General features: G+C 42.7%; 1 protein-coding gene across 5 annotated transcripts in view; it reads left to right on the forward strand.

Moving 5' to 3' along the window:
- Window positions 1–13200, forward strand: part of CLTCL1 (clathrin heavy chain like 1) — a 104720-nt gene that overhangs the window by 40520 nt on the left and 51000 nt on the right. For all 5 annotated transcript variants that reach the window (XM_047827660.1, XM_047827659.1, XM_047827658.1 and 2 more), the window contains 7 exons: window positions 1557–1718; window positions 4072–4185; window positions 8505–8678; window positions 9890–10087; window positions 11111–11311; window positions 11411–11563; window positions 12173–12295. In XM_047827660.1, the coding sequence (XP_047683616.1) occupies window positions 1557–1718; window positions 4072–4185; window positions 8505–8678; window positions 9890–10087; window positions 11111–11311; window positions 11411–11563; window positions 12173–12295 (1125 nt within the window). The remainder of the gene's footprint in view (window positions 1–1556; window positions 1719–4071; window positions 4186–8504; window positions 8679–9889; window positions 10088–11110; window positions 11312–11410; window positions 11564–12172; window positions 12296–13200) is intronic.

Genomic DNA, 13200 nt, shown 5'->3' on the forward strand with positions numbered 1-13200 from the left:
TTGTGTAGTACTTTCACACAAGTCTTCCAGTAGAAAAGTACAAAGGAGGGGCGTCTGGGTGGCTCAGTCGGTTAAGTGTCCGACTTCGGCTCAGGTCACGATCTTGCGGTTCCTGAGTTCAAGCCCCGTGTCAGGCTCTGTGCTGATGGCTCAGAGCCTGGAGCCTGTTTCAGATTCTGTGTTTACCTCTCTCTCTGCCCCTCCCCTGTTCATGCTCTGTCTCTCTCTGTCTCAAAAATAAATAAACGTTAAAAAAAAATTAAAAAACAAAAAAAAGTACAAAGGAATGGATCTTTAAAAAGAAAAAAGTTGAAGCCTTTGTCCCCCCCCACCTTTTTGCCTTTGTTTCCCTTTTTAAGGCATGGAGGTAGGTGGCAGATACACTAAGGATCTGAATTTTACCCAGATTGCATAGGGCTCATTTGGCTGGGGTGGTTATTTGAATGTTGAGGTCTAAGAGCTTGAGCTGTGGTGCTGTCATGTCTCATTTACTTAGCTTTTTGAGCACTTGACATTGGGTACAAATGTATTGAAATTCTTTGCTAGAAAATGTAAGTTCTAAGTTTTATGAAAGATATTAGCTTTATTGGGTTTTATTAAATACTATTTTTGCTATTTATAAATTTCAGAAAACCCAATTTTCAAAATTAGCCAATAATCTCCTGATTTAATTACTCTTTATACTTTAGAGTTTGTCCTCCCAAGACTTACTTTAATTTTTTTTTTTTTGAGAGAGAGAGAGAGAGAGAGAGAGAGAGAGGCAGAGTGCAAATGGGAGGAGGGGCAGAGAGAGGAAGACACAGGCCCCAGGCTCTGACCTGTCAGCACAGAGCCCAACGTGGGGCTCGAACCCATGAACTGCGAGATCATGACCTGAGCCAAAGTGGGAGGCTCAACTGACTGAGCCACCCAGGTGCCCCTCCCAAGACTTACTTTATTTTTTTTTAATTTTTTTAATTTTTTATTTATTTTTGACAGAAAGACAAAGCATGAGCAGGGGAGGGGCAGAGAGAGAGAGAGGGAGACACACAATCCGAAGCAGACTCCAGGCTCTGAGCTGGCAGCACAGAGCCCATCACGGGGCTCAAACTCACAGACCGCAAGATCATGACCTGAGCCGAAGTCGGATGCTCAACCGACTAAGCCACCCAGGCGCCCCTCCCAAGACTTACTTTAAATGAATATTTACATGTGTGTGTGTAGAATGTGTGTGTGTGTGTATTTATATATTTATGTATTTATTTACATATACAAACCTTGTATGTGCACTCAAATATACACAAACATACATATATGCACACCTGTGTGTATACACACATTTTGCATTTAACAAATTGGGACCATCTATCTTAGTGTTTTGAAGTCATATTTTTTCCCTGGTGTTTGCAGCCGTCTTTACACATCAAATTTAGAGTTCTATCATGTCTTTTAATATCTAATAGGCTTATTTTTTATTAGAGAAACTAGGTCAACATGTGAAACTTTCATTTTAGGAACATTTAACAATTTATATCTTCTCTTTTCTCTCTCTTTCATTGCAAAATGTCTTTTCTTAGCAAAACCGTGTAGTTGGGGCAATGCAACTCTACTCTGTGGATAGGAAAGTTTCACAACCCATAGAAGGCCATGCTGCTGCTTTTGCAGAGTTCAAGAGCGAAGGGAATGCCAAGCCTGCCACCCTTTTCTGCTTTGCTGTACGTAGTCCCACAGGGGGCAAGGTAAGATCTCCACTTTCTTTTCTCCCTTAGAAAAGTGTCCTGAGTCACTGTTAAGAGTCTGTACAGTGTAAATTGGTAGCCACTTAGCCAGCGATCCAAAACCAGTTTATAATTGGGAGTGGGGAATAGTCTGCAGGTGCTTCGTATAAATGAAGGCTTTTACAGTATTTAGAACAACTCATCTATTGTACATGTTGGTGGTTTCACAGCCAATCTTTGTAAAGTCAGTGACGTGAAGTCACCTATCAATTGGTCCCTTTGCCCTAAAAATCCTCTTTGACAAAGTCTACTGAGCATGGGCTAGGCACACATGGTTTCTGCTCTCACACAGCAGTCTCATGGAGGCGACAGCTGTGAAAGAACCACTGTATGCCATCCTAACGAAAGGCACAGGTCCTATGTGGTTCTCCCTAGGTGCTGGGGTTGGGGTGGGAGCTGCAAGGAGAAGGCCATGCTCTGGGAGCAAGTTGAGTTTTATTCGGCTCGAGTGCATGGCTAGCATCTGTTTGGCAGGAGTGCCATGGGCAGAGCTGTGAGGTCTAAGAGTTCATGATGTCAGTGAGACCTGTGATTCCAGGGTTGCATCACTCACTTGGAAAGTGGCCTGAAAACATGGTCCTTATCTCAGTATACTCTTATCATACTTCCTGAACTCATTATTTTGGGTTGGTCACTAGCCCTGAAGTATTCCCCAAAGAAGAGCACTGGATCAGTATGTGGCTTCCTAGACTTCCTCATCTTGAATATGGCTAATTGTCTGTCATGTAATAAATATCATGCCCTCCTTAATTGAGAACCAATAGAAAAATAGGAGTCAGGCAAAAATATCAGCCTACTCTGTCACCTTAGACTGAGGCGTTCTACCTCGTCACAGACAGCCGGGCAGCCACAGTCACCCTTGAAAGAACAGAACCCTTCCTGGCCGAGCTGCCTGTGAAGAAGAGCACAGAACAAGCATCCCTGTAAGACAGGTGTGCCTGCTTATCTCCTGCACTCAGCTGTCAGGCAGGCTGGTCCCCTCAGGGCAGTCTTCATGGCAGAGACCCCCACAGCAGCTGTCCCAAGAGCCACCTATATTCTGTGGTTGAATCTCCCCTCCCCTGCCCTAGTGGCAGGTGGGGGTCCCTTCAGTGATTTCCTCAGCCTGTGCCCTTTGCACAGGCCTTCCTTCTAATCCAGCCCAGCTGCACTTATGGCTCTCTAGTCTCATATGGATCCCAGTTTTGTCTGCACTCCAGTTACTTGTTCCTTTCTCACAGGCAGTTACCACTTGTCCATAGTCTCGCCCTTCTCTCACCACCTCCCAAAGAAGCCTGGCTTCTTTACCCAGGCCCCCACTTCTGTTGGCAGTGCCACCATCCTTCCCAGCTCTTAAGCAAGAAAGCAGAGTTCTCAAGCTCCATTCTGTTTGTGTTGCCACTGTCCAGCCTCTAGCAAGTCTCACATCTGTAGCACATGAGTCTCTTGTTACCCATATTTGGGTTAGAGAATAGGTCCTCAGACCCACTCCACCCATCAAAAAGCATTTCCCCAAACTACCATTTCTCTTAAAGTGCCTGTATGCTAGGAGTTTCAGTCTCCCTGCATCTTAACTCACAGTGGCCCCTGCTCATTTGCTACATCAGCCCTCCCCTTCTAGCCCATCTCTCTGCTTGCCTCAAGCCTCCTTGGTGTTTCCCTTCTCCCTCTCTGCTAGGCCAAATCCAAACTAAGTGTATACTCATAAGTTTCCTCTACTGGACACCCCCACCAACCCTCACTGTTTCACGTCTCTGATCCACCTCCACTCATGATTTTTTCCCCAGACTTGTTTCTAGCTGTGGTACCTTTTTATTAGATGAGAGGAACTTGAAGCTGTTCTGATAAAAGCAGGGACAGAACTCCTTGTCCACTGTCATTCTTTCCGATTCTCCAAGGATTTTTATGCCCCCCAGAATAACCTTAAAAAAACTCTCAGGCCTTTGGCACGATCAACTGTCTTGTGAGTTTGGCATTCAGTTACATGATCTTGTCAGTTGATGTGTGTTAGCCTGAGCCCATGTCCAGGAGAGCCCCTTGTTTCATGGGCATTCACACTAATGGCCAGAGAGGGGGCAAGTGACTCAGTCAACATGCTAGAACTAAACTTTGCTCAGGTTTCCTGGCATTGGTTTTTCCTGTTGTCCTTGGTAGCGGGCAGTAGGTTAGTGAATAGCATGAGCACTCCAACCAAGAGATTCTCTTGTCTTGTTTGAATGTAACTTTTATCATTAGTCTTACAGAGCATGGACTATGGCTGTACTTAACTGTACATTAGTTAGCATTAGTCTGCCACCAATATGTTTCCTTGGATTGACCTAAATCTCTTATCTAGTTGCACATAATCGAAGTCGGACAGCCTGCAGCAGGAAACCAGCCTTTTGTAAAGAAAGCTGTGGATGTGTTTTTCCCTCCAGAGGCTCAGACTGATTTCCCAGTGGCTATGCAGGTATGAATGTGCTGCCTGCTACGTGAGTTAGAACAAATCACAGATCTTGGGTGGAGGGGAACAGCAGATAATAGGTTCCTGTGCTTCAGAAGAATCCCAAATAGATACATTAGAACACAGAGAAGATAATGTCAGTGTTCATGTTTTAACTCATGCTGCCTTAACAACCGTCTGGAAAGAGCACTCTTTTCTACAAACAGGACTTTGTCTGACACATACCGAAGTCCCAGACCTTTCCCTTTTTATTATGAAAGATTAAATGTTCACTGTAGTACAAAAATATAAAGAAGAAAACAGTCTTCTCTAGCTGAACCAATTGGCTGTAAAATATATCAAAGATTTCACTATTTATTATATTTAAAAAGTTAGATACATCTTTTCTGAACAAAATTGGAATCACATTATATATGTAAGATCATACAGTCTACACCCCCCCCCCCCATTTTTGCTCAGTACATCATAGACATTTCTATAAGGTATGCCATTCTTTGTTAATATCTTGGGAAGTAAACATTTATTTTTAGGGATGTAGTATAATTGTAGGATAGTTTAGTTATTTGCTTTTTTCTGTTCTCAAATATTTGACAATACTTAATGATGCTTTCTTTTTTAATTTTTTAATATTTTTAAGCTAGATTTCTAGAAATAGTATGTGATCAAATGCAGTTTTTTTTTCCACAAAGTGAAATTGACCTTTTCTCTATCTTACAAAAATACATATTGTCCATTAATTTCCAATAATATCAATAAACATAATAGTAGAATTAAATATCCACTGAAATCCTACCCCACTGATAACTGTGACTGCCCCCTTTGGAAGTATCTTTGTATGCATACATTTACAAACATATATGCAAATAGAGTCTTATGAAATGGCTTGGCACTGGCCTTGGGCTTTATGACCTTTTCTCACTATGTTGCAGACCAACACCACTCCAATAAAATGCATGTAATATTTTAATGTCTATATTATCTTTTCTGTAGATGTGCCCTAATTGATTTAGACAATCCCCCATTGGGTATTTATAGTGAATGCTTCTAGGAGCATTATTTTCCATATATCTTTGTGCATCAGTCCAAGGATAAACTGCCACATGTGAAATTGCTGCGTCAGGGGCATGTGTACAACCACACTGGCCAGTTCCTACTCCTGCCACCACCTCCCTGATAGCTGGACAGTGTCCAATGAGCTTCATGTCCTTCCTGTGGTTAATGTCGAGGTGGAATGAGTTTACCACTCATATGCATCTTGTTAATTACCTCTTCCTGATCTTGGCAGTTTTTCTCTTGGGGGGTCTTTATCTTACTTGTAAGAGCTCTGTAGTTTTTGGATACTAATGCCTGATGTATTTCAAATAAATATTTTTTCATAGTCATAACAGAAGTTTATTTGAGTGTGTTCCACCTTGTAGAAGTTTTGCATTTTTATGTGGCTTTGGTGTCATGTTTTAAAAAGAATGCTACACCCCAAGGTGAAGAAAATATTCACCATATTTTCTTCTATTACTTTCTTAGTTTTATTTGCTTTTTAAAAAATTATTTTTAATGTTTATTTTTGAGAGACAGAGACAGAGTGTGAGTGGGGTTGGGGCAGATAGTGATGGAGACACAGAATCCGTAGCAGGCTCCAGGCTCTGAGCTGTAAGCACAGAGCCCAACATGGGGTTCAAACTCACAGACTGCCAGATCATGACCTGAGCCAAAGTTGGCTGCTTAACCGACTGAGCTACCCAGGAACCCCAGCTTTATTTGCTTGTTATGTAAAAATCTTTGACTCATCTGGGATTTACATTGATAAAGAACAGGATGGAGAGTCAATTCTTTACCCTCATCCTGTATCCCCATATAGCCAGCTGGTTATATTAACATTGTGATATGAAATACCTACTCATTCATGTTAAATTCTTATATGTTTGATTCTACTTCAAGATTCTCAGTTCTGTTTGTTTTTATTTCTTCCTATGCTAGTACCCCACTTTATTTTTTACTACCATACTTTGATTTTTAAAATTTTTTTAATGTTTATTTATTATTGAGAGACACAGAGAGACACTACATGAGCATGGGAGGGGCAGAGAGAGTAGGAGACACAGAATCCAAAGCAGGCTCCAGGTTCTGAGCTGTCAGCACACAGCCCAACGTGGGGCTCGAACTCACAAACTGCGAGATCATGACCTGAGCTGAAGTTGGACGCTCAACTGACTGAGCCACCCAGGCACCCCTACCATACTTTTAAAATTACTATAATTTTGAGGGGTGCCTGGATGGCTTGGTTGGCTAAGCCTCCAACTTCATCTCAGGTCATGATCTCATGGTTTGTGGGTTCAGGCCTATGTCAGGCTCTGTGCTGACAGCTCAGAGCCTGGAGCCAGCTTCAGATTCTGTGTCTCCCTCTCTCTGCCCTTCTCCCTCTCACTCTCTGTCTCTCTCTCTCAAAAGTGAATAAACATTAAAAAAAATAATAGAGTAGGGGCGCCTGGGTGGCGCAGTCGGTTAAGCGTCCGACTTCAGCCAGGTCACGATCTCGCGGTCCGCGAGTTCGAGCCCCGCGTCAGGCTCTGGGCTAATGGCTCAGAGCCTGGAGCCTGTTTCCAATTCTGTGTCTCCCTCTCTCTCTGCCCCTCCCCCGTTCATGCTCTGTCTCTCTCTGTCCCAAAAATAAATAAACATTGAAAAAAAAATTAAAAAAAAATAATAGAGTAAAATAATAAAATAAAGTAACATAATGATAGGTTTTGGGCGCCTAGCTGGCTCAGTTGCTGGCTGTGACTCTTGATCTTGCAGTGGAGATCTTTAAATTAAAAAAAATTTTTTTTGATGTTTATTTATTTTTGAGAGAGAGAGACAGAGTGTGAGCAGCAAGTGGCAGAGAGAGAGAGGAAGACACAGAATCTGAAGCAGGCTCCAGGCTCTGAGCTGTCAGCACAGAGCCCAACATGGAGCTTGAACTCATGAACCACAAGATCATGACCTGAGCTGAAGTTGGATGCTTAACCAATTGAGCCACTCAGGTGCCCCGAGATCTTTTAATTTTTAAAATAAACAAATAAAATTACTGTAGGTTTCATAATAATTTTTTTTTAGAGAGAGAGAGAGAGAGAACGATAGCACAATCAGAGGAGCAAGGGGGAGCAGAGGGGCAGAGGGAGGGAGCAAGAGGGAGAGAGAAAGAGAAAGAAAGAGAGAAAGAGAATCCCAAGCAGGGGTCACACTCAGTGTGGAGCCCAGTGGGGCACTTGATCTAACGACTGCAAGAATCAAGAGTCAGATGCTTAACCAACTGAACCACCCAGGCACCCCTATAATAACTTTTTTGTTAACATTTATTTATTTTTGGGAGAGAGAGAGCGAGTGAGCAAGCGTGCAAGTGGGGGAGGGGCAGAGAGAGAGGGAGACACAGAATCCTTAGCAGGCTCCAGGCTCTGAGCTGTCAGCACAGAGCCCAATATGGGGCTTGAACTCACGAGCTGTGAGATCATGAGCTGAAGTTGGATGCCTAACCAACTGAGCCACACAGGCAGCCCCCTTATAATAACTTTTTAAAGTTTATTTTGTTTTTAGTAATCTCTATACCCCACGTGGGGCTTGAACTCATGAACTAGAGCCCTGAGATCAAGAGTCACATGTTTTTCCAACTGAGCCAGCTAGGCGCCCCATACAATAATACAATTTGGCAAGTTAATCAGTCTTTCTCCCACCCCTTCAGAATTTCTCATGTGTTAAATCTTCTGTAGGAGTTAATACAACTTGGCAAAGGTCAAAGGTTATTAAATGGTGGTGGAGGGCAAGCTGAAATGTGAACACAGTGTATGAGGTCTTTTTCCAGAACTTTCCCCTGATTTTATGAACTTGCAGCTTCTTCTAAAAGGATTTGGTAAGGAAGTAAGGAGAGGATAGTTATACCTGAAGGATAAATGAATAGCCTAATTTATTGGACCTTTATTTGAGAAGAGTTGGCCAAAGTATTGGCTTTAAAACTATTCTCAAGTGAATAAACTGAGGGTTGTTGGGGGGTGGGAGGGAGGGAAAAGTGGGTGATGGGCATTGAGGAGGGCACCTGTTGGGATGAGCACTGGATGTTGTATGAAAACCAATTTGACAATAAATTTCATATTAAAAAAATAAAATAAAAAAAGATAAAACTATTCTCAAGTGGGTAGGACTTGACTGGAATCAACTTGGGATCTACATCTCAGCAGCATAATGCTCCCCACCAATAGTAAGTGATCTCTTGGGCTTAATAACTCAAGATCTTTCATCATTTGTGAGCTCTTTTGCCCTATTTGGCTTCTTTCTATCTGTTCTGTATCTTCCTATAGATTGGAGCTAAACATGGTGTTATTTACTTGATCACGAAATATGGCTATCTTCACATGTATGACCTAGAGTCTGGCGTGTGCATCTACATGAACCGTATCAGTGCTGACACGATATTTGTCACTGCTCCACATGAATCTACTTCTGGAATTATTGGTGTCAACAAAAAGGGACAGGTATGGAACTTGGAGGGTTCATCTCCCACCTTTTCCATTCACTAGGGACTAGAGCTTAACTTTTACTCCTCCAAGACAGTGGTCAAGTATAGTTACCTCCTGTTATTCAACTTATACCCATGTCTCCCTTCTACTTCTTGCCATTACTTTATATCACTCCTAACACAGGATCGATTCTGAGAAGAGAGTAGCTCCCTTACTGCATGAAGCTTCTCTCAGTGAAGCAGCAGTTCTGATACACACCAGGCCAGACACATACTGATTGGGGAGGGTTGAAAAGCAAGTACTATGCTACCTAAATTACCTCTCTCAACTAAAGTTAAATTTTTTTTAATGTTTGTTTTATTTTTGACAGAGAGAGAGAGAGAGAGAGAGAGACAGAGCATGAGTAGGGGAGGGGCAGAGAGAGAGGGAGATACAGAATCTGAAACAGGCTCCAGGCTCCAAGCTGTCAGCAGAGTCCAACATGGGGCTTGAACTCACAGACAGCGAGATCATGACCTGAGCTGAGGTTGGATGCTCAACTGACTGAGCCACCCAGGCACCCCTCTCAACTAAAGTTAAAAAAAAAAACAGTTAATAGAAGAAAATCTGTGCTTTTTTAAAATTTTTTTTTATTTTTAGTGTTTATTTGAGGGAGAGAGACAGAGTGCGAGCAGGGGAGGGGCAGAGAGAGAGGGAGACACAGAATCTGAAGCAGGCTCCAGACTCTGAGCTGTCAGCACAGAGCCGGATGCGGGGCTCAAACTCACAAACCGCGAGATCATGACCTGAGCCAAAGTCAAACGCTCAACCGACCAAGCCACCCAGACGCCCTGAAAATCTGTGCTTTAAAAAAAAGAACATTTAAGAAGAAAAACTGTCGGTTCCACACCCCCAAATAGGTCATTTTGGCAGAGTGATCATCTTGAACACATCACTGGTCAATGTCCATGCAACTTTATTTTTTTTTCTCACTTGGTATTTTTATAGTCTTTTAAAATAACTACATGGAATCCCATGCTGTGTCTCTACCATGATATTCTGTTGTGTTGCCATTAGGTGTTTGGCTCCTGTGCATTCTGTCACTGTTAGAGCCAACATTCTAGGCATACTCAGCCTGAGCTTTAGAATTTTGCTGATACTGCAGTACCTGAGAGCAGGATGTAGTAGTATGTGTATATGGAGCACTTTTCTAGGCTAGGCCAGTCTCACTTGTTGGGTCTTTATAGGTGCTGTCAGTTTGTGTCGAGGAAGATAACATTGTGAATTATGCAACCAGTGTGCTTCAAAATCCAGACCTTGGTCTGCGCTTGGCCATTCGTAGTAACTTGGCTGGGGCGGAGGAGTTATTCGTGAGAAAATTCACTACCCTCTTTGCACAGGGGAGCTATGCTGAAGCCGCCAAAGTAGCAGCATCTGCACCAAAGGTAATGGCCCTACAACACTGTGTACCAATCTGAGTGTGAAATAAATTATAAAAGCATTCCACTACTGATGTTGGAGTGTCTTGCTGTTTTGTTAGTTGTTTTAGCTTTAAAATTTGTGCCAATGGCATGACAACAATGAGAAATCAACAAAAAGCACAATCCTGCTGCTGCAACAACATTTTTTTATTCTCTTCCAGTTCTCATCTACGTACATACATACATATTTCTCATGCAGCTTCTTAGCTTAGGAAATACAGAGCTGTATTATACATCAAGTAGTTGTACCCTGTTTTATTTAGTCATGTTCTGCTCTCGACTTTCTCTGCTCATCTAGAGTGTAACAGTACTGCTTAGGGCATTTTTTTCTGTTTATTTCATTAGGATAAATTGTCCAGGCCTAGATCTGCTCCTAAGTAAATAAAGGGTTTTAAGTTGCTTTTCGTTGAAACGATTTCTTCTTTCAAGGGATACTTACGAACAAACCATTTCTAGTCTTCACGTATGACTTTTGAGTATTTTGAATTAGAACATAATAATGGTAGAACTTCACTATTGCCAGGCTGATTTAAAAGCCTAATTCTCACTGCAGCATGCTAGGGAGGAAGTTTCTTCCTAGAAATCACCTGTGAGACTGAGACTCGGTGTGCTTGTGGTTTTTGCTGAAGGTGGAAGCCATTGCCTTGGTAGAGGACTTTCTGTCCCTGACAATTCTGTGTGGAATTTCCATCGGCAAATTTTTTTTTAATATTTATTTATTTTTGAGAGAGAGAGAGCGAGAGACTGTGGGTGAGTTGGGGAGGGGCAGAAAGAGAGGGAGACACAGAATCCGAAGCAGGCTCCAGGCTCCAAGCTGTCAGCACAGAGCCTGACATAGGGCTCGAACCCACAAACTGTGAAGTTGGCTGCTGAACCAACTGAGCCACCCAGGCACCCCAGCAATTTTTTTTTTTTTAATACAAGGGAGTTAAGTAAAGGGACAGCCTTTGAGTACAGCATAACAACCTACATTTCCATTTGTCATAGGGAGTCCTGCGTACCAGTGACACAGTTCGGAAGTTCCAAAGTATTCCCGCCCAGCCTGGGCAGGCCTCTCCTTTGCTCCAGTACTTTGGAATCCTCCTTGACCAGGGTCAGCTCAATAAACTTGAATCCTTAGAACTTTGCCGTCCAGTGCTTCAGCAGGGTCGCAAGCAACTCTTAGAAAAGTGGCTGAAAGAAGATAAGGTACAAACACTTATGAAATCACAGCCTCAGCACAATTATTAAACTAGATCACAGGTTCCTCTGGTCCTAATCTTGCCCTCTCTCTTTGGCACACCACAGCTGGAGTGTTCAGAAGAACTTGGAGATTTGGTCAAAACTGCTGACCCTACACTTGCTCTGAGTGTGTATCTTCGGGCAAATGTGCCGAGCAAGGTTATCCAGTGTTTTGCAGAAACAGGCCAATTCCAGAAAATTGTCCTCTATGCCAAAAAGGTAATACATGCCTAACCATTAGCATTTCACAGATAATTAATTTGTGGTAGGTGGTTGCTGATTCTGAAGTTTATAAAATACCCTTCCTTCTCTGGAAGTGCTTTGGTGTGAGTTGTCGGTGTTGCTGCTAGCATCTGTCATTCGGTGATAATGATTCTATTCTCTTCAGTTTTTTATTTTCCTGTCTTATTTTTACAGTCCTTCCAGTTCCCTTCCACTTGGGGATTTTCCTGTAATTTTTTTCTTTTTCTCCCTTCTCCCTCGTGCCCCTCAGCACCGTCTGTGTGTTAAATCCATGTTTTGGCGGGCTTCCACTGCAGCTTGTGCCCAAAGCTCACTGGACGACGTGCTGGGTTTAGTTAGAGCTTGCACACTGGTTTGGATGATTTCTTTATGGTCCAGGCTGTTTGTGTAGTTGATTGTGTCTCTGCATACATGGCAGCGCCTTGAAGTGGATGTTGTATTTGGCAGAGATCCTGCACATACGCATGCTAATATTGCTCCTCATTTCTTTGTAAACACAGGTTTAAAACAAAGGATGGGAGCTTTTTTTCTTAAATACTCAAGGTGTTTTGTTTATTTTTTTGATGGGTGTTCCCTTGCCTCTAGGTTGGCTATACCCCAGACTGGATCTTTTTACTGAGGAGTGTGATGAGAATCAGTCCAGACCAGGGCCTGCAGTTTTCTCAAATGCTAGTGCGAGATGAGGAGCCATTGGCCAATATTGACCAGGTGAGCATGAGTTGTTTGGGATAGCTTTTTATGGCTTTGTATAATTGTCAAGAAGATGCCTTTTTATTTGTTTTTCTCTTACCAGTGTCTTCCAGTCTAAAAAATCTGATGTATTTTGTCTTCTATTCTTTTATTATTTGAATACTGTCACCTACCTTTGTTTTGAAGTATTTTAGAGGATTCATCTGTCAGGTTGTGAGAATGTTATTTCTTTTGTGTGGTGGTTGGTGGCGGGGAGCAAGGATGTCATTTTAAAACGGTAGCCCCACTTCAGGGGCGCCTGGGTGGCGCAGTCGGTTAAGCATCCGACTTCAGCCAGGTCACGATCTCGCGGTCCGTGAGTTCGAGCCCCGCGTCGGGCTCTGGGGTGATGGCTCAGAGCCTGGAGCCTGTTTCCGATTCTGTGTCTCCCTCTCTCTCTGCCCCTCCCCCGTTCATGCTCTGTCTCTCTCTGTCCCAAAAATAAATAAACGTTGAAAAAAAAATTAAAACGGTAGCCCCACTTCATTATCCTCTGCTGACTAAGGCCACCTGAACTCTCTCTGTGTACTGGTTACGGTAAGTGCTGTCAGGTCTGTAGACTTTCATCCTGTGGGTGTTTGGCTCACCTGGAGTTAGGTGAACATGAGACCATTATTTTAGCTCTACACACTTAGTGTGTAGACGTAAACACATGTCAAGTTACCTTCAGTAAACTGGGTACAATGGGCTCTGGGTAATACAGAGAGATATGTAACAAAGTTTGAAGCAAGGCAAAACCGACAGCTTGTATAGATATAAATGCATTCATACTGGGTTGATACATAGTGGAATTTGCAGGTAGTTTGGAGATCATGTTGAAAGGGTTTGAGCCAAATTTACATAGATACCAAGGGGAAAGAAGACTCCAGATTACATCTGGTTTA

The sequence above is a fragment of the Prionailurus viverrinus genome, chromosome D3 (genome assembly GCF_022837055.1).
Source record: "Prionailurus viverrinus isolate Anna chromosome D3, UM_Priviv_1.0, whole genome shotgun sequence".
NCBI lineage: Eukaryota > Metazoa > Chordata > Mammalia > Carnivora > Felidae > Prionailurus > Prionailurus viverrinus.